General features: G+C 43.9%; 5 protein-coding genes across 6 annotated transcripts; 1 reads left to right on the top strand and 4 right to left on the bottom strand.

Moving 5' to 3' along the window:
* Positions 1 to 645: 645 nt before the first annotated feature.
* Positions 646 to 3,644, bottom strand: LOC124464190 (mitochondrial amidoxime-reducing component 1-like). The gene is made up of 7 exons (XM_047016146.1): positions 3,327 to 3,644; positions 2,981 to 3,151; positions 2,695 to 2,860; positions 2,432 to 2,572; positions 2,165 to 2,226; positions 1,958 to 2,029; positions 646 to 1,707 (listed from the first exon to the last, which is right to left on the bottom strand). Exons 1-7 carry the CDS (start codon positions 3,569 to 3,571, stop codon positions 1,581 to 1,583), a joined length of 984 nt encoding a protein of 327 aa, XP_046872102.1. The 5' UTR covers positions 3,572 to 3,644; the 3' UTR covers positions 646 to 1,580.
* A 1,556-nt stretch (positions 3,645 to 5,200) lies between these two features.
* kcnk3b (potassium channel, subfamily K, member 3b) lies at positions 5,201 to 6,764 on the bottom strand. Its single transcript, XM_047018236.1, has 2 exons — positions 6,437 to 6,764; positions 5,201 to 6,054 (listed from the first exon to the last, which is right to left on the bottom strand). The coding sequence occupies exons 1-2, from the start codon at positions 6,717 to 6,719 to the stop codon at positions 5,201 to 5,203; spliced, it is 1,137 nt and encodes a 378-aa protein (XP_046874192.1). The 5' UTR covers positions 6,720 to 6,764.
* Positions 6,765 to 7,342: 578 nt separating this feature from the next.
* ezra (ezrin a) lies at positions 7,343 to 15,626 on the bottom strand. The gene is made up of 13 exons (XM_047018424.1): positions 15,401 to 15,626; positions 13,341 to 13,424; positions 13,120 to 13,215; positions 12,583 to 12,857; positions 11,842 to 11,925; positions 11,576 to 11,722; positions 10,935 to 11,031; positions 10,664 to 10,827; positions 10,236 to 10,366; positions 9,623 to 9,783; positions 9,282 to 9,374; positions 8,322 to 8,600; positions 7,343 to 8,048 (listed from the first exon to the last, which is right to left on the bottom strand). The coding sequence occupies exons 1-13, from the start codon at positions 15,410 to 15,412 to the stop codon at positions 7,884 to 7,886; spliced, it is 1,788 nt and encodes a 595-aa protein (XP_046874380.1). The 5' UTR covers positions 15,413 to 15,626; the 3' UTR covers positions 7,343 to 7,883.
* A 278-nt stretch (positions 15,627 to 15,904) lies between these two features.
* On the bottom strand, positions 15,905 to 21,043 carry nenf (neudesin neurotrophic factor). 2 transcript variants are annotated; one of them, XM_047018369.1, is made up of 5 exons: positions 20,930 to 21,043; positions 20,378 to 20,529; positions 20,218 to 20,278; positions 16,451 to 16,554; positions 15,905 to 16,335 (listed from the first exon to the last, which is right to left on the bottom strand). In XM_047018369.1, the coding sequence occupies exons 1-5, from the start codon at positions 20,949 to 20,951 to the stop codon at positions 16,159 to 16,161; spliced, it is 516 nt and encodes a 171-aa protein (XP_046874325.1). In that variant the 5' UTR covers positions 20,952 to 21,043; the 3' UTR covers positions 15,905 to 16,158. The 2 variants fall into 2 exon arrangements, with proteins under 2 accessions (XP_046874325.1, XP_046874324.1); XM_047018368.1 differs by lacking the exon at positions 20,930 to 21,043 and adding an exon at positions 20,706 to 20,810.
* On the top strand, positions 21,015 to 24,777 carry pacc1 (proton activated chloride channel 1). The gene is made up of 8 exons (XM_047018367.1): positions 21,015 to 21,102; positions 21,610 to 21,709; positions 21,809 to 22,018; positions 22,693 to 22,847; positions 23,135 to 23,274; positions 23,443 to 23,584; positions 23,732 to 23,839; positions 23,932 to 24,777. Exons 1-8 carry the CDS (start codon positions 21,067 to 21,069, stop codon positions 24,091 to 24,093), a joined length of 1,053 nt encoding a protein of 350 aa, XP_046874323.1. The 5' UTR covers positions 21,015 to 21,066; the 3' UTR covers positions 24,094 to 24,777.
* The last annotated feature ends 20 nt before the right edge of the window (positions 24,778 to 24,797 follow it).

The raw sequence follows: 24,797 nt of genomic DNA, 5'->3' as shown, positions 1-24,797 counted from the left end.
TAGAGTCTCAGTGGTGGGGCAGTCACGACCCTAAGTGTTCTGTTGACATCAGAGGCTCGTGCTGTGACACGTCTGTTTTGTGACAGGCTTGCACACCTTTTGAAGTCAGATTTGTAGTTTCCTCCAAAATATTAAACAAACAATGTTCCCTACACATTTTGTGCGCATGTCGATGTAGACGTCTTTTTGGATATGGTCAAATAAACGAGATTCAAATATGATTTCAAAACCTCCTATGATGTATATCCAGATCAGTCATGTTTTCATCACTCTGCAGGAAGTTCTGTAGTCAGAAGAATTAATATATTCTGAACAGGAAGTATTAGTAATTGTTGTCCCAACTATAGCTCGTGGTCATGTGAGCATAACCCCCCTCAGAGGTCCAGGCCTGCAGTAGCATCCAGGGCTACAGATGGAGATGAAACACAGAGACATAGTTCTGTTGCCATGGGCTTGACACCCATGACGACCACGAAGACCTATCACAACTTTGTGAGAAATTTAACACCATTCCGCCACCTACACTGAGTCTAAATATGATTAACAGTTATACTACAGTAAAACCAGGCAGGATTCATTGCTATTATGAGACAACTTTAATATGCTTTATTGCTGCAACTGAAGCACTTCTGGCAGAAACTAAAGTGAACTTGTAATCAGTAGAATCTTTGCTGATCTGATTTATACAATCTTAGACATTATACAACAGTTTACTTGCACACTATTATTTTCACTTTCCTTCATGTTTGAATTATACACTAGAAGTACTTTTCTTGGTGAACTCCCCCTTAAGAACTTTCCAAACACAAACCTGTGATGAAACCAGTGTGTGTTGAGCAGGTGTGATGATATTTATCAGACATTTTCAAAACTGGGATATTGAGTGGGAGGGAGATGAAAGGTGAACAAAACTGCCACTATTCTGCTACAGAAAGAAGATCAGATCACATTTATTGAGAGAGGAGCTGACATTTTCCCATTTTCAAATGGCCTGACTGAAACCATTGGACAGGAGAAATCTCAAGTAATGCTATGCTTCCCCCTGGTGGACAGGAAATGGAACTGCAGGTGCATAGTGACAGACTCCTCTAGTCAGACAGAGGAGTCAGTGAGTCTGACACCATGAAGACTACATATAATATCATGACAATGAGATGAGACTCCAACAGTGAAGAATCCCCCCCCCCCCAGGAAAAGTGAACTGAAAGTTATTTGTCTGGTTTACTAGCACTGAATTAAAATCGATATCCTCTCTTTACTTGTCGAGTCTATGGTGTACCATGGCCAACATCCCATCTCCTTTTAGCTGGGTGAAAACAACAAAATACACTTTCGCCACAAACAAGCAGTCAATGAAGCACCAAACAAATGAGTACAACACCATTTCTTCACAATTTCATTATTATTTATTTACTTTCCTAATCTTAGCTCATCCTAACGTCTCCCTAAAACATTCCCAAAAGCTCCAATGTTAGTTGATCCTTTCAGTTACTACTCAATTAAAGTGCTTAAAGAACTACTTGTGTTGACTGACAAATCCTTGTTCTCATCCATCAAACCTCCAAAGTGAGGTGACCATCTCAGCGACTGATCTTATACACAACATCTCCCACTTGCATGACGCCAGTCTTCCTGACCGTGTACATCTGTCCAAAGAGAGGAGACATTTTGTAAATGCTTCTCTCGTCCGGCTTGCACTGGCGGTAGCTGCAAATCAAGTTTGATGGACGAGTTAGTCCCCAAACCACTACCACATTATTCATCTTTAAAATGACACCAACAACATATTCTTCTTTGTAAATAGATACGTGAAAAACCATTTGACTGCGGATCATGAGGTGGCAGGTTTAAATCTTTCGAAAAAAGTGTCTGCCAAATTAATTACATTTTTTCAGTCCCAGAAGATCGATCCCTTAACAAGCCTCTCTAAACCAGCGCTCCCCAACAGCATTGATACCTTTTAAGAGTATCCAGTGGTTCTTTCCTGCTCATCACTCCGGTCTCTGGGTCCACAGTAGTGAAAATGCACCTGATAGGAACAAGACACGCTATTGGCTAGAAGCACTTGATCTTGGCCCTGGCCAAATCCTGCAAGGAGTTTGAGAGGTCAAGACAACCAGGACATATGGTCATAGAGCATTCTGGGTAACAAATACTACAGTACCTTTCACAGGCCATAACACGATGCAGTCGGACTTTGCCAATCTGGATGTTGTCCCAGGAATCCTTGCCAAGATTAAAAGTGGTTAATGTAAAAAGAAAAGTTAGATTCCAAAATTCAAAGCAGAAGAAAACACAACCTTTCAGGTTTGGAGGTTATAATAATTATTATTTTTTTAATCTAGATTTGTCAATTAAATACATATTTCAAAAAGTGACATTATTCGCATACATCGTGTTTGTGTGGAAGAATCTGTGAAGGAGATCCTACCTCATCGAATGCTTCACATCCGCTGATGACTATATTGGGTCGGAACCTGGCCACCGTTACTTTGCTGTCCAGTCTGCTGCTGAGGTCGTTCACTGACGACTCAGACAACAGCATGATCGGCCCCACGTCGGAGTACGCTGCCTAGCGGTTGATTGTCGAACAGCAACAATAAACGGGCAGCAACATCGACAAATCTCAAATGTAATGACTAATTTGTGAATGTTGGGTGAGAGTTGAAGCTGTGAGAAGGTTCCTGGTTGTACCTTTGTTTGTCGAGGGAAGAGAGGCTCTTTCTCTCCTGTTTTCCTGGGTTTCATTTGGGGTTCAAAGTGCACCATGCGAACAACCTTCTCTGCAGCCAGGTACCGAGTGAGCCAGCTAGAGACCTCATCACCACAGTCTCTGCCTTGAATGTCCAAACTGAGCACTCTGGGACACACACGCGCACACAGACCTCAAGTTTATGACTTGGAAACGTGAGAGAAATAATGTGTCAAATATTGTTCTGAATGTCTGGACAAGAGTATGAATGTTTTTGTTTTCTTGGACCTGCAGTCCTTGATGGCGTTGTCTGGCTGTGTGACAGGGAACGTCAGCGTCTCCATGTCCGGGGCGTTCAGACACACCTGTTGTCCTTCCACAGTCAAAGCCACCAGGACCAAGCGCGGCTGCTGTCTGCCCGTCACCATCTGACCATCCTCCGTCACCACCAGCCAGTGCCTGTATATCAGCCAGTTGTTTAAATGCAAGCCAAGTACGAATACACTTTACGACCCAGTTTACACGAGTATGGTTTAAAACTTCTTACCTTAGCTTCACTCAATCTTCTTGCCCATCTGTTTTGAGAAATGTCATTTATGAAAAAATTACTTGCAATACATTAAGTGTTGTTTACCGATCTTGAAGTGCTCCAAACTTCAGGCCCATCTCTTGACATTCTGCTAAGGCCACGGATACAGCTTTTCCCGATTTAAGTGGGTGAATGAGAAGCTGTGACACAATTCCGACACGGTTAACTTTCTCTGGCTTTAGTAAGTACTTATACCCAAGTCCCAAACCAACTGCAGTTAAACTTGCTACTCCAGCCAGCATAAGGATTTTTTTATCTGTAAGGAAATTCTTAAATTCTCTGAAGTCCATTTTATTAGTATTCTTTCGACCAGTTTGTTAATTTGCAAGCTGTAAATGCTTGTGAACTTTGAACCTAAAAAATAACAAACCTGAAGGGGTTGGGTTTGAGAAGGGGCTTGTTCCAGCGAGTTAGTGATTGGAGTGGAGAGTTAACAGATTATTGGTGACATGGGACACCAAGAAGTGGCTGGTGCTTCTCAATATCCATATTTAGTACGGAAAAAAATATTGAGTATGTCCCATAGTATGTCAAATGCAGTAGGCATATGCCAAAAAATACCAGGCTGTCCTTCTGCATCTGGTTGTATTTTTCAGTATGCAAGCTTGCTTTTTTAGGGCTATTTCGAGCCATGCCATGCGACGATGTGCGATTTCATGTCAATGCAAAATATTTTTCCTGGAATGCCATATTCTCATTCTGTAAATCTCAAGTAGTCCACAGATCCGAAGACTTCCGAACAAAACCAATAGTGTACTGAAAATACAAATATATAATAAAAATAATTGTTACGTTTGTTACGTTGCTACGTTTCGCTCTAGATTTCTATTAAATAATGTATCGGTTGTTTCAACAAAAGGATTTACCCTTAGCACGTAGGCTACGTCAGTGGCGGGCTTTCAAGTGACGTAATGGCAGAGCTGACCTTCCATGTGAAACTATTTTTGTCATTGACAAATACGGAGGTCTATGGGCAGAGTAAAAACAGCAGATGCTAACTCCACGGGGAGTCAACAATACAGGGACTTGTCAAACGGACTTTCCTTCTGTCGTTTTCCTGCGCACGCCTAATACATGCAGGCAAAACACATGGGAACCGAGCCAGCGAGAGCGGCTTGGCTGGACATTGCAATGACACCCAAACTCAATGACATTTGATAATGAGAAGGAAATGACACCCATGAGGCACTGAAATATATTTGGTATTGATTTATTTAAATATAGGTTGTTGTTGTTATTATTCTCAGATCCTTGCTACATTTATCATACACAGGACATATTCAGAATATAGTACATTTCATGACACGGATGGAGAGACATCAATACTGAACAACTCAATTCACTCATAATCTTTAATATTGTGAGTAGAAACACCATGCTTTGATTAGTTGTAGCCTATAGCAGTCAACACTACCCCAGGCACACATGGAAAGTTACAAAGTAGCCTACGCAAAAATCTCCCTGCTTTTACTTAAGTGTGTTTGGAGTGATCATTTTGTTATGTAGCACATTGTATCAAGAAACACAAATAATCAAGGCACTTTGTGTCTGCATCAGTCTAGTGTCCCACAACAGACGTGGTCGTGTCAGTCATCGGCAATCACACACGGTCAATCTTGCCCGCACCTGGGCTCAAACTCAGCACCTCCAACTCTACAAGCGCCACCACTACAAGCTACACCAACAAAACGATTGACTGGCATGAGAGGTTTGTGTACATAGTTGAGGAGTGAGTTGAGCTAATCCACATTGGCTACACTCACACAGGTGTTCTGATGGTCCCTGGTCCCTAATCGACAAGCACACCTCTTTTAGGTAGGTCATTCTGAGTGGTAACTCTTTCTGCCAGGACACCGCATGTCTGTTTCGGTCTACGTGACGTTCCAGACTGGACATCAGTACGGGGCCACGTCCCCAGGTCAGACGGAGCTGCGTCTCTTGAAGGCCGTGAGCGGCGACAGGAAGCGCAGGCCTGAGGAGATGGAGCTGACGCTGCAGTGGTGCCTGCTGCACACGCAGCCCACGGTGCCCGGGTCCAGGGGGTGCGGGGATAGGCCGACCTGCTCCATGCACGCCTCTGAGAGGGACAGGTCGTCCTCGCGGCCCGTGTACCACAGGCAGGAGCACACAGTCTGGAAGTGCATCACCTCCGTGTAGGCGTCCTTTATCCCCCGCTTGGCGCCGCGGCCGTCCGGGGGCGCGGACGAGGAGGCGAGGGAGACGGAGGGCGGGAGGCGCCCGTCCCGTCTCGGCCTCCCGTCGGAGAGCAGGGCCCTCTGCTCGGCGTCCCGCCGCTCGTCCTCGGCGTTCATGGTTAGGAAGCGCAGCACCACCAGGTTCAGGAAGGCCCCGATCACCGTGAGGCCCGTGAGGATGTAGACGAAGCAGAAGGCCACGTACCTGGGGTCGTTCTGCAGGGCGTGGTCCTTCTGCAGCGCCACGTAGTCCCCGAAGCCGATGGTGGTCAGCGTGATGAAGCAGTAGTAGAAGGCGTGGAAGAAGCTCCAGCCTTCGTACTGGGAGAAGGCGAGAGCCCCGACGCACAGGGTGCTGATGCAGGAGAAGAAGCCGATGGTCACCATGTTGGCCATGGACACCTGGGTGTGACGCAGTCCCAGGCATTTCTTGACGCTGTGCAGCAGAAACCTGACGAAGGTATTGATCCGCTCCCCCAGGCTCTGGAACATGACCAGCGTGAGAGGGATTCCCAGGAGAGCGTAGAACATGCAGAACAGCTTCCCTGAGTCCGTACTGGGGGCAGCGTGTCCATACCCTGGGGGTAAAGGTCACAGGTATTAGTCGAGTTCAGAGGTCTTGACTAATATAACCAGGTTAAGTTTTTTACATATAGGCTACCATATGTAAAAACATTCTTTACATACAAAACAATCTTTAAAAAATATAAACCTTTTGTTCCCAAATAACTTATAGATCGTGAATTAATATGCTGTTGAGGCTATTTATATGAAAAATGTAATTTGTGGAGCCTCAGGTGCTGTGAAGAGTCATTAAATTACTTAAATTTTTCGGTTTAGCCTGTGTGATTCCGATTAAATATAGCCTACATATTGCTATTGATGAGACACGTTTTGTAAGGTTTTTATTTTACTCAGTGTAAACTACTGATGAAACACAGGAAACACAACTTGTCTTACCTATAGTTGTTATCACAGTGATAGCGAAGTAAAAAGACCCGGCAAACTTCCACTGGACCCCAGCCTTGTGTGGCTTTAACTGTAGAACCACCATTTCAATCTCGTCATATTTCTCTTTGGTCAAATTATATTTGCGCATAAGTTCGTATTTTCTGTCATCTATTTTCTTCTTCTGTGTTTTTTCCTGTTTAGATTCCAGGGTATCAAACACGGCGGCTCCAACCAGCAGGTAGGTTAGAATGCTGATGATGAGCGCGAGGGTCCGCGCGTTCTGTTTTTTCATTATAAAGACACTCAAAAGACAAAAGTTTGATCGCAGCTAGAGAAGGGAATTGAAATGTCCCATGTCTAAACTGACTATCCTTACCAATGGAAAACAAGCTCGAGCACCTTTAGGGACACCGCATATGCTCTTCATATGGAGCTGTTCTTTCAGAACCACCCCCGTCACAGGGGGGTGGCGACCTTATTTGGCCAATTCGTCACGAGCGTATTTGGCAGGTGCTCAGTGGCCTTGGTCTTACGGTGGCTCATATCTTATAGTAAGATGTTATACAAATAATATAAAATTCCCAATCACATATGTCTTATTTGGTACAATATGTCAATGTAGTCTACAAAAATGACCTTTTCATTAAGTAGTTCTGAACACTTTCCAAGGATATCAAGCATGATGTGTGCTTTCAACCGAAAATACAATATTTATGCTGGAACTGGACAACGAGATACTGTTTCCAGGCTTCATAAGCGGTTGTCTAGCAACACAATTTGCAAACACTCTTCTTGTTAATAAATTATCACAATCCTTCAACTCAAGGTGCATCCTTTCCATTGCAATTATGTTTGTAATTACTTCAAAATGACTCTTGATCTTAAAGTATGAATGATTATATTTACTCAACATGAGATGAGTAACTGTACAGATAATTGTGGGATGCCATTACAAAAGTCGTTTTTGTAGATAAAAGTTATGACATTTCGCACTTTTGAACCCATTTAAAGATAATTTAACACGCATAGTGTTTATCGGTTTGCAACTATTATGGTTTCAAAATGTATATGTATAAAGATGTGCACTAATTTGTGTCAAAATTGTCCAAATACGAGACAAAGTCATTCTAATTTGGCCACACAAAAACTGAAACTAAAATGCATGATGGTTGTAATAGTTTGCTCAGTTTGTTTTTTCAATCAATTACAAAGATAACATGCTGATCAAATTAGCCATCCCAGGACTCCTTGAAACTAAATACAGAAGTTTCTCCCCCAGTCACCTCTAAGAATTAAAACTATGTGTTCATTCTTATTACAAATTAAAACATTATCCAGGAAAAAATAAAAACATTGATCTAAAAAACGTTCACTTTCCAAAATATTACAAGCCAAATCACTTTCAAAACACTTTACTCAACGACACTACAGTTAGAGGTGTTGTCTGCTGTAGTCTTTACAAGGCCTCAAACTCGTCCACCCTCTGCTTGGTGTTCCCCATGCGTATCTGCCGCAGGGTCTTGTACTTGTCGCGGCCCACGCGCACGTTCTCGCTGTGCAGGAGGTCATTCTGGGTCTTCCTGCTGTCGTCCCGGGCGTCGTCCAGCTCTGAGCTCAGGGCCTAGGAGCACAGAGAGACACTGTAAACAACTAGCATGATTGTAAGCATGAATCCTTATTCTGGATTTTACACCCCCAAGGCTTGGAGTAGAGCGTTAGAGGAGTGTAGAGTAAAATAGATAGGAGAGAAGAATACAATATAGAGTAAAGTAGAGAAGTCATGTATTTGTTGGAGCCGGGGTTGGTTTTAAAAGAACTCTTCTTCCTCTCATACAACAGACAGCCAGACACACCCACCCACACACACACACACACACACTCAGCCCTCTCTCACCAGCAGCTGCTTCTGCACGCGCTCGTTCTTCTCTGCCTCGGTGACGCGATCTTCCTCCTGGCGGTGGTCGTTGATGTCCTGCGTCTGCAGCTCGGCGCTGTAGGTGCTGTGCTCCTCGCTGTGCTCGCCGTTCTGCTCCTCGTGGTCGCTCTCGCTGTCTGAGGAGGAGGAGGCGGGGGCAGGAGGCGCCGCCGCGGGTGGAGGAGGAGGAGGCGGAGCAGCCATCACCAGGTGCAGCTCCTCTCTCGTCTTCAGGAGATCCTCCTGCACCTCCTTAGCCTGGGGGGACAGAGGGGGGGGGGGGCAGAGACTAGTTTAGGCTCACTCTGGTCGTCTGGGAGTTATGTTTGGCTGTAATGAGGCGACCTCTGTGGAAACGACCCCTCACTTTTATTTTTTGGGGGGGCTTTTTTACTTTGTAATAGATTTAGTGTGGAATGACAGGAAACGTCAGTGAGATAGATGGCCAAGGCTGGAACTGAACCCGGGCCCCTGCGGTAAGTGCTTAACCGATGAGCCACCGGGGAGCCCATGCCCTGTCTCTGCATGGGTACTGAACCACGCTCACTTGCTCCTGGCATCAGAAAGCACATATTTACATATACCTGCCCAGACTCACCCCCCCCAGGGTTTGACCTGCCCAGACTCACCCCCCCCAGGGTTTGACCTGCCCAGACTCACCCCCCCCAGGGTTTGACCTGCCCAGACTCACCCCCCCCAGGGTTTGACCTGCCCAGACTCACCCCCCCCAGGGTTTGACCTGCCCAGACTCACCCCCCCCAGGGTTTGACCTGCCCAGACTCACCCCCCCCAGGGTTTGACCTGCCCAGACTCACCCCCCCCAGGGTTTGACCTGCCCAGACTCACCCCCCCCAGGGTTTGACCTGCCCAGACTCACCCCCCCCAGGGTTTGACCTGCCCAGACTCACCCCCCCCAGGGTTTGACCTGCCCAGACTCACCCTGTGCTCCCAGGAGTCAGCCTCCTCCTCCTTCGCCCTCTTGGCCTCCTCCAGGATGAGTATCTTACTGGTGTACTCTGCCAGCTCTGCTGTCTGCACACACAGGATAGGAACACAGCGCAACAATGGCAACTCTTTCATTTGATTGTCTTTCTACGTTTCTTTCAAACCAAAGCACCTGCAGTTTTTTTCTTTGAAGACGGTTACATATAGGTGTGGTTTCATTTAAAGGAGACTACAAATGTGCACGATTTGGTGTGAAGAAGACTACAAATCCCACAAATGGTACAAAGCCTTGCGACTGCAGCCTGACAGGAAGCTCTGCCTCTCCCTGAACCCACCAGCTGCTCCTGGCTCTTCAGCTGGTCCTCCGCCTGCCGGGCCAGAGCCTCCTTGGCCAGGACGGCCTCCTGCCTCTCAGCCTCCAGCCGCGCGGCCTCCTGCTCCACCCTCCTCCGCTCCTCCTCCAGCCGGGCGGCTCTCTCCAGCTGCTCCTCCATTTCTGAGGGACACAGGAGCGCCATGTCAGCACTAGAGGCTTGTTGGGTCCGGGTTTGGAAGAAACTCTGAGGTCAATGTTTGGTAGAAGACTTTGTGTTTGACTAATGTTCAACTAAACAACACTTTGTGTTTGACAACACTGGTGTTTAAACTACTACTAAAAAGGTGTTTATTTAGCAGATGCTTTTATCTAAAGTGAAATACAGGGGAGGTGTTCTGCTGTCAAAAGCTCTACCACCTAGCTATACTAACCCCTTTACACTACCCAAGTGTTGAACTCCAACCATCACTTTTCTTTCCAAAATTCCTCATGGATTAACAGGATTATGTAAATGTTTGGTCTGGATGGTCTCCCACGCAGTCTCCCAGAGACGGTATAAACCGGCCATCCTGTCAGATGCGACGCAGTGAGTGACCAGCAGGGGTCAGCACCTCTGCAGCCCCTGGGCTCACCTCTCTGTGCTTTCTTTGTGGTCTCTTCAAACTGGTAGAGCCTCAAAATCAGGTCCTGCTTCTCCTTCTCCATGTTCTCCTTCTCCTTCTCCATGGCCTCCCTCTTCTTTTTCTCACCCTCCAGTTGAGCCCTGCCGAGGTGTTGGGATTAGACTGACTGACGCACAAAGAAGGCGGTCCACAGGAACAGTCTACACCTCCCCACCTCATCCCCTCACTTCCCTCGCAACTGACCTCTCCATCTCCTCCCCCTTACCCTCCCGAACTCCACCGACGTCCACCCCACTTTCCCCCCCTCCACCTCCTCAACCCCCCCCCACCCCCCACATCTTCAACCCTCCCCCACGTCTCCAACCCCTGCCCTCCCCCGTACCCCGTCCCCCAACCTCAATCCTAACCCCCCCCCCCCCCACCCCACCCACACACACCTCTCCATCTGTTTTTGGTTCCTTCCCTCGCGGGCCTGGGCCTTCATCTGCTGCACCTCGATGGTATCGGGCTTGCGCCGCTGCATGTACAGCTCGTGGTTCCCCATGCAGAGCTGCAGGATGTTTTTGTTGACGCGCAGGCGGGCCGCGTAGAACAGGAAGTCCTGGAGGGAGAGACGCCAGGAGGAATTCAGGCTGGGTGTGGTTATGATGGCAACCCTCTCTGTGAGGTGTTGGGTAAGTCAGAGGAACACAAAAGTCATTTACTCACTGGAGCTTTCTTATCTATGGGCTTGATGATGAATTTCTTATCGTTGAAGGAAATGTTCCTGATTTCACTCCAGGGGAATCCAATCTTTGGAGTTAATCTGAAAGAAAAGGAGATGTTAATTTTAAGAGTCAACTGTGTACTGTGTTTGACTCGACACAACTAGGGGAATGACCTCGTCATCACAACAACCAGCTGGTCACACGCTAGCACGGCTGTGTGGCAGACTTGTGGAGGTCGGTAACGGGGGTTATTGAACCCCGGGGCGCTGCCCAGGTACACGCGAGGGGTCACTCAACAACCAAGCAGGACAGGAGGCCAAATGTGATGTCATTAGTCTGTCACACGGCGTTTGTTTAGTTCAGAGATATTACAATTGAATTTTTGTACATTTGCTACTGAGCCATTTGGGAGGCTAACCGTGATTTGACCCATGTCATTTGTTTAGTTCGACTAGAGAGAGATAATATTTTTTATTATTTCAGTCTCACAATACTGGTAGTTGACGAAGCCTAAGAATCATTTATTTGCCAGTACCTCTGTTAATATGTTATTAACAATTAACTTAAACTTGAGAGTCATTTTTATGTTTTCTATATTATATATATTATTATATGAGATGTTTTATGTGTTGGGATATTTACTTATCATCCTTCTCATAGATGTTGAGCCCGAGAGCGTCCACGCCCAGCCACAGGTCAGTCCCTTTGCGGTTCTTGATGTCAAAATAGTTCACGCCGTACATCTCCAGGTCCTGGGCGATCTTCAGATACTCCACCATGGAATCCTCCCTGCTCAGCATGGATCAATGGAGAACACTTGTGAGAGTCATGAATGGATCAATGAAATGGTGAAAGGCTCCATCATTCAGATGAGATGTGATATCATGGTGAGGTTAGCGAGCGCTTACTTCAGCATGTTCCTGTGCTCCTCGTGCCAGGTCTGGATCCGTTTCTCCCACTCCTCCTTGGACAGCTTGTGTTGGTCCAGCACTCTGACGAGGGAGGAGCAACATCAGGTGTGAGTGGAACAGAGGAACCCCATGAGTGCTGGAACCTGCTCCTTCATTGTCCAGCTGTCTCATGGTCATCTGATGTAAATACTGGATACCACACCAGTGTTTTACACCCCCTAACCATGTTTACAGTACACTGTCTATGCATCATAACGCTGAGGACCAACTGTATTTTGCAGTACTGTACACTGTATGTTTTAGATTTCAATTAGTATTCAACTCAAACCCTCCATCTCCCACGATCTCTCAACACTCCCGAGGATCATGTTGTTACATTACACCACATGCTCTTCTGGCTCTACCCAGTGGCACTTATTTGCTTTTTCACAATGTATGCTACATGTTTCGGGTACCCGCAATGTTTGGGGCTATCTCGCTGTTTATGATCATTGACCTATGCACTTTTTGTAAAGCTCTCTCTTGGAAGCCGCTTTGGATAAAAACGTCTGCTAAAAGAATACATGTAAATGTAACTCGGAGTCCTGTATATCTTGTACATTCTGTTGCCTTATATATACACTGTTGACTCTGTAGTATATTTTGTTGCCTCTACTGTAGTAACAGGTCGTAACAGTAACATTTCCCCTCAGAGAACAATGCTGCTCTGCTCTGCCCTGCTCGAACTCTGACCCTCACCTCCTGGGCAGCAGGCGCTCGTTGCTGAGGTAACCGGTCGGGTGCACGTCTTTGTTGTAGTCTCCGAACTTGGCTTGGACAGAGTAGGAGGCCAGCAGCACGGCGGACTCCGGGGGACAGTACACCTCGTCACTCAGGATGGCCTCCTTCACCTGCAGGAAGAACATCTTCTGGGTGATCTCCTGGATGAGCTCCTCAGACACGTCCTCGGGGTAGAATTTGGCCCGGAACTTAAACTGGAGGGGGTTCTCCTTCTTCACGTCCTGGGCTGTGACCTAACGAGGGGTTAGGGGGAGATGGTGGGATTTATTATTGTGGGTGACTGTGTCCTGTGTGGTTTATGTATAGGCGTGGTCTGTGTGGGTGGATGGTATTTGTGTGTAGGCCTACGTGTGGTGTGGTTGTGTAGTGTGTGCATGTGTGTGTGTGTGGCTGGGGGAGGTAGTGTTGTGGAACTTGAACATGAGTGACTTACAAACATATACTTACAAACTGTACATACATTTCAAATATAATGCAAAGAACATGTTTATTAACCTTTTTCTCAAATTTCAGCCATGTGGGAAATCCTTTACTGTCCACAAACTGCAGCCCAAAGTACCAGACTTCCCTTAACCCCACAGTCCTGACCACCTGAAACACACAAGACATGAGTCACAGCAGAAATCATCTTGACAAGCACACTAACAACATTAGGATTAGGACTAGGATTGTTGTGATTGTGATGCTGGTTATTAAGAGTCTGTGTCGTGACGGACTTGTTCGAAGAGCTGTTTTCCTGTGGTGTTGGGATGGAAGGAGAACTCCAGCTCCGCGTCCATGGTGGTCACTCGAACGTTCACCTGCAGAAACAACACGGTAGAAAGAGGGAGGCACGTCACTTCCACATATCAGTCGCATGTCTGCTGCTGAACTGGACGGTCCACAGGACTCAAGCGATGATGCAATGCAGGATGTACACCGACGGCTGTAATTGCTCATGTTTACGATCCGTCCTACAGTTTCCATCACGGTTTTAGGTCATGCTAACATGAAGTGTCAAATGTCCACGTTTTGTAACACCGAACACTAGACACGTGAACTTTGAAGGGATTGTATAGACTCGCTGACTTGATTTGAAATGATTGAGAGTTGCCTACAGATGGGAGAGTTATTCATGAATGTAGACCGAAAGCCTCTATACCTGAACCTCTCTTTTACCGGACCTGCCACCTTCATAACATGTGAGACACATGAATAATTGGCCAACTGTTACTTAGGTGTACTGGCCCTTTAATGTGTGGCACTAAAATGCTTTGCTCATAAATCATTTCTAATTGCACACTATCTCATTAGACTTTGGACTACCTTTGCAAGGTGCCAAGAGGTAACTTAAAAGTAGATAAAAAGCAGTCAGTGCCTGCCAGCCAAGCAGGCTCCTATAAGGTTTCATAATGACAACATCTCTTGTCTCATGACGCTGTTGTTCAACTGCTGTTACACATGTAAAAACCAAGGCAACAGGACTCGAGGATACATGGCAATCTCTTCGTGTAGATATCATTGTGTGGTCGCCTGTGCAATCAATAGACTATAGAAAACTCCCAGGGGTTTCGGAATAGTGGGGAAACTTGACTGAATTGTATCTGCTTTCCCTTGCAGAGCAATTTCATAACTAATCCATTAACCTTGACAGTGTGGAAGCATTGCACAAGCCTTTTATGAACTCCAGAGCCTCACCTGTTATAAAGATAGCCCTCCTGAACTTAGCCAACACTCGGGAACATCCATCTTTATGATCGCCATGTTTCCTAACTAATTCCACCCATTTCACACACTTGAGAGATAAAGTCTTCTACTTTCACATGAATCAGTTGCTTTAAAATTCTTCACAAATGATTAAAAAAGATACGTGTTTCCATTAAACATATCACAATCAAGAAAACTTTAGCAATATGAGGTCATATGTAGGAGAACGTCCTATCCTAATGTAAATATCCTGCCCCACTTCATAACCCTCTGGCAGGGCATGGCTTATCCTGTAGTGGCTGTATGTACAGTAGAAACCACGTCATCCGTCAATGTGACCCCTGTGGTCAGACATTCTCCTTGGGCAGTGTGTTTCAGGTGTACAAGTGTTCCAACTGACATTCCTGTAATGATCCTGGAGAACTGTATCAGAGACACAGATACCATGGGCTTGGCCAACCAGGGGCTATTGCTGGGCGCTTTCTCAACCAGTTACTCATTTATATCCAGCTTGTCATTTTGAAACTGTCGACTACACAATAGGCTACCTAGTCCTTCGCTCGAGTCACCGTGTAATATATCACGTTGAACACTATTGTAAATACTGCTCGTTGTAAAAGAATACATCCTTGACATACAGCTGTGAATCTCATATCACCTGAATTTAGCATTAGCAACACTTATGTCACAAATTGTGACTGAGTAACTGCTGTGGTGAAAAAAAGAGGCAGACTGTGCTCTGGTTAGCCAGTATAATGGCTTTGGGTGTGGGTCCAACTCTGTTTAGTTAATAAGTTTCAAAAGGGCTGAATCCTGCATGAAATTGACTCGTGTGAGTTTCAAACTCTCAACAAACTATAAAATTCTCTGTTCAACACTTGACCTACAACAATTGTTACTCATGATACTTAATTATGATGAAGGGAACAGTTGGTTGTTGATTATGCATCAAAATGTAATAAAGGTGTTAAACATATTCACCAAATATTAACTTCTTAATTTAATCACCTTATCATACATTATTCGTAGTTCTGGTGACTGATTTGTGATATTTTTACATTTACATACACATAGTCGTGCAAAGCCTCACCGTTTTCGGCATCTTGACTGTTGATGTTGCAGCGGCTCCCGGTGAATAGCGCGTTCTCCTCGGGATCGGGAATCGTAGTGGTCTTCACCCTGTGAAACCGCTCCCTGATAAAGAACGCGAGTCCTGCCCAGGGACTCCAGGGAAGGGCGCGTGTCCTTTGAACTCCGTTGTAGATTACTTACTTTCTTACTGACGTAGTGCGTTACTGACTCACTTCTCGGGCACTCCTAACGCCTCACCTCCACCATGACGACTTCCTATCTGGGTGAGAACTATTTAAGGCCCCACCCTAACAATCTCATCACCTTACATCAGCACCCTGGGTTTAATGACCTTTGATCGGTTAGAGTTGCGTTGATTAATTTGTCATTTTTGTTTTGTGAATACTTAAGTTCACTCACTTCTTTATGATTAATTAATGTTTGTTTTTAAATATGTAGCATACTAATAATGCAGTGAAGGTGCAGTGGTACTGCAGTTAATAACACAGCCTGGACAACCAACTGATGTGAGAATATTGCATTTAATGTTTCATTGTATTATTTTAATGTAATACAGTACCCACAAACAGGTCTGTGAGGTGCCACTGCCTGTACCGCTCTGGCTCTAAGTGATGATACAATGGAAAAGAAAAAGTCGTAGGCCTACTGGAGTGCAATACATTTTTCTACATTCAAACACCACTGCCGTTTTCATTTACTATCACCAGTTTTTAAAACCTTCCCTAGGCTACTTTAACATGGAAAAAAAACATTGGATTAAAACTCATCTTTAATTTTAAAATGTGGCTGGTCCTCGGGTTTGAAGTCCTCCTTTGGACTTCCGTCCTCATTAAGAATGCGCGAGGCAGTGTAGCCTACAATGGGATACTTGGTCTTGTATGTGCCCTCAAATATACTGTCCAGTCCCTTTAACTCGTCAGCGGTGAGGCCCGTCTGTTAGAAACAACAAATACAAATTCAGAATGTTAAAATTGAAACTTAAGACCGAAAGACCAGTTAACAGCTATCCACATAGACGGCAACCCTTTGTCATGACCTTTCAACTCACGGTGTCAGAGGTCAGGTCGGCGGGTTGCAGCGACATTTTTGCCACTGCTCTAGTAGAGTCTTTTCCAACCAAAGTGTTATATGGCGCGCCTTTGCCGTAGAACTCTGAAGGTTTAACAGAAATATATATTTTTTTACTATTTATTAACATGGACACAGTAATGTATGGAAGCAAATCGTGACCAAAATTCAAATGAAATGCATTTCCAGAAATGCATTTTCATTTTAAGAATGTGGCTGCATTATTTGACTCATAAATAAAATTAGTATTCAATCATCCTATTTGCATTTTCATTTTCTTCTTTAAGACTGCTCATTCTTTCCCTTAATTAAAATGAAAACGAAAAAGACATTTGAAATTTAATTTTCAAAATATGCCCCAGCAAATAGATACCAAAATTCAATTCGAAATGTAAAATTTGAAAATGAAAATGCATTTCCAGAAATGCATTTTCATTTTAAGAACGTGGCTGCAAAATCGTGACCACAATTCAAATTCAAATGCATTTCCAGAAATGCATTTTCATTTTCAAGAACGTGGCTGCAAAATCGTGACCACAATTCAAATTCAAATGCATTTTCAGAAATGCATTTTCATTTTAAGAACGTGGCTGCAAAATCGTGACCACAATTCAAATTCAAATGTATTTCCAGAAATGCATTTTCATTTTAAGAATGTGGCTGCATTATTTGACTCATAAATCAAATTAGTACTGATTAGTACTGAGCGGACATTGCATTTTCATTTTCATGTTCTGCCCGCAAAGAACTGCCCATTAGTGATGTGTCGTTCGTGAACGATTCGTTCATTTTGAACGAATCCTTATAAGGACTCGGGAGTAACGAGTCCTCTCAACGAGTGATTCGTTCATTTCCCGACTCGGTCTTTCTACGAGTCTTTGGATCATTTTTCACGTGACCTGCATAGGCTCTGTAGCTAGAGGAAACGAACGATTCGTTCCTTTCCCGACTCGGTCTTTCTACGAGTCTTTGGATCATTTTTCACGTGACCTGTATAGGCTGTAGCAAGAGGAAACGAACGATTCGTTCCTTTCCCGACTCGGTCTTTCTACGAGTCTTTGGATCATTTTTCACGTGACCTGCATAGGCTCTGTAGCTAGAGGAAACGAATGATTAGTTCCTTCCCCGACTCGGTCTTTCTACGAGTCTTTGGATCCTTTTTTCACGTGACCCGCATTGTATTTTTTAGTAGAGGAAACAGTTTCCTTATTCCCTTTTGCGTGGCCGCTGTTTTAGTAAGACGTGAATGAATGATATTCGCTCAAGTCATCATACTGACTGGTTTTGTTATTTTCACTTTACATTTACACTTACAGTTTAGTGCAGTGTAATTGTTTGACGTGATAATTAAATGCTAGTGTGATAATACATGACCAAATCATACAAACTCATGATACATTATTTTAATGCAGGAATTTATTTTGAAATAGTATTTGCTGGTGCACATGTCATGCACTAACCTACAGTGGACGTATAGGGGCTATACGTCCTTTGCAGTGGACGTATAGCCCCCTAGCCCCCCCCCCCCCCCCCCCCCCCCCCCCCCCCCTGAAATGAACAAATGACTCAAAAAAAGATTCGTTCATTTTACTGAACGAGATTCAAAGAACCGAATCAGTAAAAAGAACCGAACTTCCCATCACTACTGCCCATAATTCGAAAACGAAAATGCATTCTGAGCGGCGCAGTTGAGTGACGTCAGTAGCCGCTCTTCTTCAGCTCCCTGCTGACCGAGCTACCCATCTTGTTCGGTAGGGGGCGGTGTGCACATACGCATTGCATTTTATGGCAAATGTGCCGGGAAATTGATTGAATTGCCGGGTCTTTAGAGGACGCATCACAGATCATGGCGCTCCCTCAAATTGTGCAGACACTGATAGAATTAGCTGAGCTGGTAGAAACTAATAATATATCTGAGTCTGATGCCCGTGACCGAGTAGAACAAGTCACAGAGAGCTTGGCTGCATACTCTGCCGTCACAGACGTACACATTAATGAGGTTGCCATAGTACACCTCTCTTCAGTCCTGGAACGGCTGGATGCTGTGGAGCCTCAAATGGGACGGGGACGACAAACCATCCACATCCCGTTCGAGTCCATCGAGAACTATTTATTAAATGGTCTACTTTTTCCTGTGAAAGCAAGCTGTTTCACCTTTGGCCTGGTTCAGACAAAATCTGAATTTCCGCAATCTGAATTTGAATTTCCGCAATCTGAATTTCAAGAATCTGAATTCCTGCAATCTGAATTTTAGAATGTTTTATTTTTGGATCAAAATAATTCAGTTGTATTAAATTTGGCATACAAATAATTCAGATATTATATATTCAACAGCAATATATTTCAGTTTTATGAAATTCGACACACAAATATTTCAGATCTTTCATATTCAAATTCAGATACTTTTGTCAGCTTTCTAGCTCCATAAATCCGTTGCTTTGCATCCTCCGACGGATGGTCTGGTGGCCGACAACAGCTCCGCTATGTCCTTTATTTTTAAACCATTTAATAAATAGTTTTCGATGGACTCGAACGGGATGTGGATGGTTGGTCGTCCCCGTCCCATTTGAGGCTCCACAGCATCCAGCCGTTCCAGGACTGAAGAGAGGTTTACTATGGCAACCTCATTAATGTGTACGTCTGTGACGGCAGAGTATGCAGCCAAGCTCTCTGTGACTTGTTCTACTCGGTCACGGGCATCAGACTCAGATATATTATTAGTTTCTACCAGCTCAGCTAATTCTATCAGTGTCTGCACAATTTGAGGGAGCGCCATGATCTGTGATGCGTCCTCTAAAGACCCGGCAATTCAATCAATTTCCCGGCACATTTGCCATAAAATGCAATGCGTATGTGCACACCGCCCCCTACCGAACAAGATGGGTAGCTCGGTCAGCAGGGAGCTGAAGAAGAGCGGCTACTGACGTCACTCTACTGCGCCGCTCAGAATGCATTTTCGTTTTCGAATAATGGGCAGTTCTTTGCGGGCAGAACATGAAAATGAAAATGCAATGTCCGCTCAGTACTAATCAGTACTAATTTGATTTAAAAGTCAAATAATGCAGCCACATTCTTAAAATGAAAATGCATTTCTGGAAATACATTTGAATTTGAATTGTGGTCACGATTTTGCAGCCACGTTCTTAAAATGAAAATGCATTTCTGGAAATGCATTTGAATTTGAATTGTGGTCACGATTTTGCAGCCACGTTCTTGAAAATGAAAATGCAATTCTGGAAATGCATTTGAATTTGAATTGTGGTCACGATTTTGCAGCCACGTTCTTAAAATGAAAATGCATTTCTGGAAATGCATTTTCATTTTCAAATTTTACATTTCGAATTGAATTTTGGTATCTATTTGCTGGGGCATATTTTGAAAATTAAATTTCAAATGTCTTTTTCGTTTTCATTTTAATTAAGGGAAAGAATGAGCAGTCTTAAAGAAGAAAATGAAAATGCAAATAGGATGATTGAATACTAATTTGATTTATGAGTCAAATAATGCAGCCACATTCTTAAAATGAAAATGCATTTCTGGAAATGCATTTCATTTGAATTTTGGTCACGATTTGCTTCCATAGTAATGATTCACATGGGTCTACGTGGAAAATATAAACAATTTGCATTTGTCTAAAGCATCATGGCACAAATAGCCAAAGTGTTTCCCCACAGGGCCCGTCCCACCTGTGCAGTGATAAGTTATCTTTTGTTCTCGAGGTGGAGAATCCGTCACTCTCTTGTTTACCTTTTCCCTTGGTAACATCAAACACCGCTCCCTTGATTGCCATGTAAATAGGTCGCCCATCCTGAACATTTCACAGAAAGGTAAATAATTACTCGTTAAAATGAAATGAGTCGTCATATCGATCGAACCGCTGCTTTCAGGGTGATAATCTGGAGGATACCTCACTCCCATCGTGTCTTCTTAGATCTTCGTCGGTGAACAATCGCACTGGTTTGGAGTCTTTCTTGTACTTCAGTTGAATATCCTCCGCCACACTCGATGAGATTAATATGAAGAGCACGCACAGTTCCACAGCTCCCATGGTGAACCTGTCTGAAGTCACAACACCTGAGATAAGGAATCTTCCCCCAACCGTTCCTTCTAGCAACGCCGCCTTGCGCCCGAGTTTAGCGTTCTAACAAAGTCTGTATTGAGCAGAAATTATTTGACCTATAGCCTATAAACAAGCTTGCCAATCACCCATATCACTAGAAAATATAGGTTAATACTTTTCTCAAGTTCCAAGACAGTTTTGGGAACCATTCAGTTGTTTCATTTTGACGGTCATGTGGGAGGAGTGTTCCAAAGAATCATATGGTGCGCACCAAAGCCGGTCTATGCTGCGCAACTGTTATTCAGTGGGTTTCCCCATTGAAAAACTTGCGCAGCAAGTTTTAGACTATAGGTGCGCTGCTGTGCATAGCCTACTGTGCCAACGAACATAACAACGTACCTGCGAGACGAGGGTGGTACATCTGGGAAATGACAGAAACCTAGAATTGAAAATGACTTAAATTAATAAACTGTAGCCTAATAACTTAGTAAAGGAAAGTGGCCAGCTGTTTAAAATAATAATTTCAACTTGTCGGAATGCTAAGAAAGGAGACGTCCCGGTCTTATCAAGAGGTAGGCTGGTGTGGACCTACAATGGCTACAATGATCTGATTGTCTTTCTGTTTTCTTTTCAGTGCTATTGCAAATTTAACTTTCATAGTTGGGCATTGATTTCACAGATGATCGATTTCATGTATAGAGTTTTAAGTCGGGAACAGAGGCCCCGCAGATAAGGGTCGCCCATTCTCAAGCACTCGTGTCATCATGTGACTTTACTGCTGACAGGAACATGGAACCATGAAAAGTTATTTATGTTTAGTATGAAATGGAACAGACGAGGATTATCTCGTTATTATTTTAGAATATAGGCCTACAAAAGAACAATGGTTGTAGTGCAAATGCAATTAACACATTTACTAACCATTAATCTATGACCATGCTTGAGACGTCTGGAATTTCTCCTTAAAAAGAAAATGATGTTTGATGTTAGTTTTACACTAACATCAAACAAATGTATCTGATTGGACTGGACCAGGACAATTTTAACAGTATTATTTCACATACACTTGTTCAATACAGTTTAATGATGATGTAGACGATTCTCCAAGCCTAGACTATGACCATAAAGACAGTGGGGATCAGGATACGGTGGAGGACTCCAACGGAGGCGCGCTGCCAGGTCCAAATATGCGTTTACAAAACTCTCCTCAGAAATACTAACGTGCATTAACCTGTATTCTGCCCGTTAACGTCAACGTAGTTATCATTTTGATCACAGATGACGACACAACAGATGGCAGCTCGTCAATGGCGTTCAGTAAAGCCTGCCTAAAAAACGTATTGTCGGTCATCCTGATCCTCATCTACCTGATGCTGACCACAGTGGCCGTGTTCCTGGCCTACCAGACCATCACTGACTTCATGAAGAAGCTCAGCCAGCCTGTCATGTCCGTCACTTACAAAGAGGTCGACTCGTTTGCCCCTCCAGGTTTGTAAAGGCTCCGTGAGAACAAAAAGAAAACTGTGTACAGCCTAAAGAGATTATTTTCTCTCTGGTTCTTAATTGTGCCTGGTTAATACCACTGATGCCTGGTAAAGTAGACATTCATTGGCTCTAACCACTGAAATGCATTATTGACTTTGATTCTCTGCTGTAGGCTACTTTCTATGTGCATTATTTGCATGTTGCTCTGGATAAAAGCGAAATGAATAAAAAAGTTAATGTTTACTTACATTGACATTTATGCATTTAGCAGACGCTTTTATCCAAAGCAACTACCAAAAGAGAGAGCTTTACTAAAGAGCATGGGTCACTGATCATAACAACGAGGTAGTCGCAAACATTGCAAGCAGCCAAAACATGAAGCAAACATTGTAAAAAACTAAACAAGTGCCAAAGGGAAGACCCATAAGAGCATGCAGTTATACAAGTTACAAATTAAAACAACAAGAACCCCAAAAAGTGCAAGACTGTACCTGTAGAAGAACAATCAACAGTAAAATATTTCACAGCGAGGACAAGAGTACAAGAGTTAACTTCGTTATAGCTAACCTACAAGAGCAACAAGTCTCTCAATAAGAGTCATTGTGATCCTGGAGGAAAATAACATCAGGTCCAATCAAGCATTCCTAAGTGTACTTGTACTTGGTGGTTTGGAGCAGGGATAGCTCTGTACCCAGGCAGAGCCCAGCTCCTGAGCTGTAAACACCACCACCATGATCACATCCCCCCCTTGGTGGCACCAGGGAAGCCCCAGGAAGGAGACTGTGTCATGCAGGATGTCACATACACTGGCCCTTACACCAACCACACCAAGGTGAGACCACGCTGCATGCACAAACACCTTCCATTTCTAATGTGTTCATTTCGCAGACACTTTTATCCTAAGCAACGTACAGGGGGTGATTCGAACATGCGACCTCTCGATCTGCAGTGAAGCACTCCATCACTAAGCTCTAAACCCATCCCCATATTTTCATGTACATTGAACAGAACAGATGTGTGTGAGTTTAGCAGATGCTTTTTCGGCAAAGCAACAAACATGTGATGATAAAAAAATGCCTCACATGGTCACTGATGACCTCCTGACCTGGTTTGTTGAAGCAAGCTTTGGTGGTCCGCGGCCCCTCGGATGTACGCAACAGAGAACTGATCTTCCTGCAGTTCAGTCTGAATGAAACCGAAGAGGATTTTAGTGCCATCAGCTACATGCTGTTTGCTACATATGTTGACCTGTCCAGAAGGTAAGCCATAATATAATCATAGTTTTAGTTTGTTGTTTTATAATTTGTACATGACTTATATAAACACGCACACACACATGTATTACAAACATACAATACATGGAATATTTATAGTTTCAAATGAGTACTGCAGATGGTCCCAGTTCCCCAGACTCCTCTGGTCTCTAGTGTAGATAAGTCAGAGTTCATGGAGGACTGTGAGCGGACCTACTCCATGTGGACCTTCTCTGGGGGCTTCAGGACGTGGGTCAAGATGTCTCTGGTGAAAACCTCTGGGAAAAGAAATGAGACGATGGAATTTCGCCAAGAGGTGAGATCTCTGATAGGTCACAGCCTCTGTGTTCTGTGACCCCTGAGTTGTACCACTGAGCTATAACCATTCCATCAGTCAAAGCTATGTGATTGGGTAACAACAGTGTTATGATGTAGTAGTAATGTGTCCTCTGTGTTTCACCAGTCCAGTGTGGTGAAGTTCAATGACAAAAGACCCGAGTCAGAAAAAAACAATCAGCTGTTCTTTGTTGTGTTTGAATGGCGGGATCCATTCATACAGGAAGTCCGAGATGTAAGTGTTCAAAGGCATTTTGCTTAATTCACAATTTTTACTCACTGCCAGAAAGTGTGACACTAAATGCCTTCCCCCTCTCTGTCCTGCAGATAGTGACAGCTAACCCTTGGAACACCATTGCCATTCTGTGTGGAGTGTTCATGGCCCTGTTTAAGGCAACAAACTTTGCAAAACTCAGCATCCAGTGGATCATCAAGATTCGAAAGAGGCATCGGAGGAATAAAAACAGAGAGCTAAACCCGATCAGCTGAAATGCAGGCTAGCAAAGCATCTAGCCTAGATGCTATACAGGAAATTATATAAATTGCACAGGAAATGGGTTATATTTACATATTTTATGATTTTGTGTCATCATTTTATACTTTGAGATTCGAAGTCATCACACTGGCCAGTCAGCTTCATAGATTATGTCCATGTTACGTGCACAAACAACATTTTGAAACACTTACTCATAACATATTTCCTATATTCAACCTAGGCTCATGCTGCTTTTGAAATACTTGGGCAGTTTAAAATGTATAGTGTAGGCAGTTTAAAATGTATAGTGTACTGGCAATTTTTCCAGCAAGTTAAATTTTGCCATTCCATTTCAATGATATTCATAGCACTAATGTTCCATTTGATATATTTATGTGCAATCCATGTTTCTGAAGTTTGTAGGCAGGTGAAATATACCAACCCTGTTGCTGAACACTAACTTATACTTGGACTGACAGTACATATGTAAAGTTGGAAATTCCTTGTAAGGGAATCACTTTTGAAAAGGGAAACTTCTTATTTAGTGTAACTGAACTGTATGATGAGTTAAAAAGGGAACTTTCCACTCATGGATATTGTTACATCTATGTGACTTACTTTTCGTTAAAAAATGTTTTGAACTACTTTACTTCTGACTGGAAATTACTTGAAATTCAATAAACTTATCAATAAAGTTACCTGCTTTAACGAGTCTTGT

Source organism: Hypomesus transpacificus, chromosome 3, assembly GCF_021917145.1.
Source record: "Hypomesus transpacificus isolate Combined female chromosome 3, fHypTra1, whole genome shotgun sequence".
NCBI classification, from domain to species: Eukaryota; Metazoa; Chordata; class Actinopteri; order Osmeriformes; family Osmeridae; genus Hypomesus; species Hypomesus transpacificus.
This window is presented reverse-complemented; position numbering and strand designations above follow the sequence as displayed.

Excerpts from the sequence above, each read along its gene's own strand:
- LOC124464190 (XM_047016146.1), bottom strand. The coding sequence starts at position 3,571 with ATGGACTTCAGAGAATTTAAGAATTTCCTTACAGATAAAAAAATCCTT. Across the intron at positions 2,030-2,164 it reads CGTGTTATGGCCTGTGAAAG|GTGCATTTTCACTACTGTGG; the intron begins GTACTGTAGTAT and ends TGTTCCTATCAG. Across the intron at positions 1,708-1,957 it reads CCACTGGATACTCTTAAAAG|CTACCGCCAGTGCAAGCCGG; the intron begins GTATCAATGCTG and ends CTTGATTTGCAG.
- kcnk3b (XM_047018236.1), bottom strand. The coding sequence starts at position 6,719 with ATGAAAAAACAGAACGCGCGGACCCTCGCGCTCATCATCAGCATTCTA. Across the intron at positions 6,055-6,436 it reads CACTGTGATAACAACTATAG|GGTATGGACACGCTGCCCCC; the intron begins GTAAGACAAGTT and ends CTTTACCCCCAG.
- ezra (XM_047018424.1), bottom strand. Across the intron at positions 11,032-11,575 it reads ATCTATGAGAAGGATGATAA|ATTAACTCCAAAGATTGGAT; the intron begins GTAAATATCCCA and ends CTTTTCTTTCAG. Across the intron at positions 8,601-9,281 it reads CTGACTCCTGGGAGCACAGG|GCTAAGGAGGTGCAGGAGGA; the intron begins GTGAGTCTGGGC and ends CTGTCCCCCCAG.
- nenf (XM_047018368.1), bottom strand. The coding sequence starts at position 20,739 with ATGGTTCCCAAAACTGTCTTGGAACTTGAGAAAA. Across the intron at positions 20,530-20,705 it reads TGTCTTGGAACTTGAGAAAA|ACAGGTTCACCATGGGAGCT; the intron begins GTATTAACCTAT and ends TTGTGACTTCAG. Across the intron at positions 20,279-20,377 it reads GAAGACACGATGGGAGTGAG|GATGGGCGACCTATTTACAT; the intron begins GTATCCTCCAGA and ends TGAAATGTTCAG.
- pacc1 (XM_047018367.1), top strand. The coding sequence starts at position 21,067 with ATGCTAAGAAAGGAGACGTCCCGGTCTTATCAAGAG. Across the intron at positions 21,710-21,808 it reads CAACGGAGGCGCGCTGCCAG|ATGACGACACAACAGATGGC; the intron begins GTCCAAATATGC and ends TTTTGATCACAG. Across the intron at positions 22,848-23,134 it reads CTTACACCAACCACACCAAG|CAAGCTTTGGTGGTCCGCGG; the intron begins GTGAGACCACGC and ends GGTTTGTTGAAG.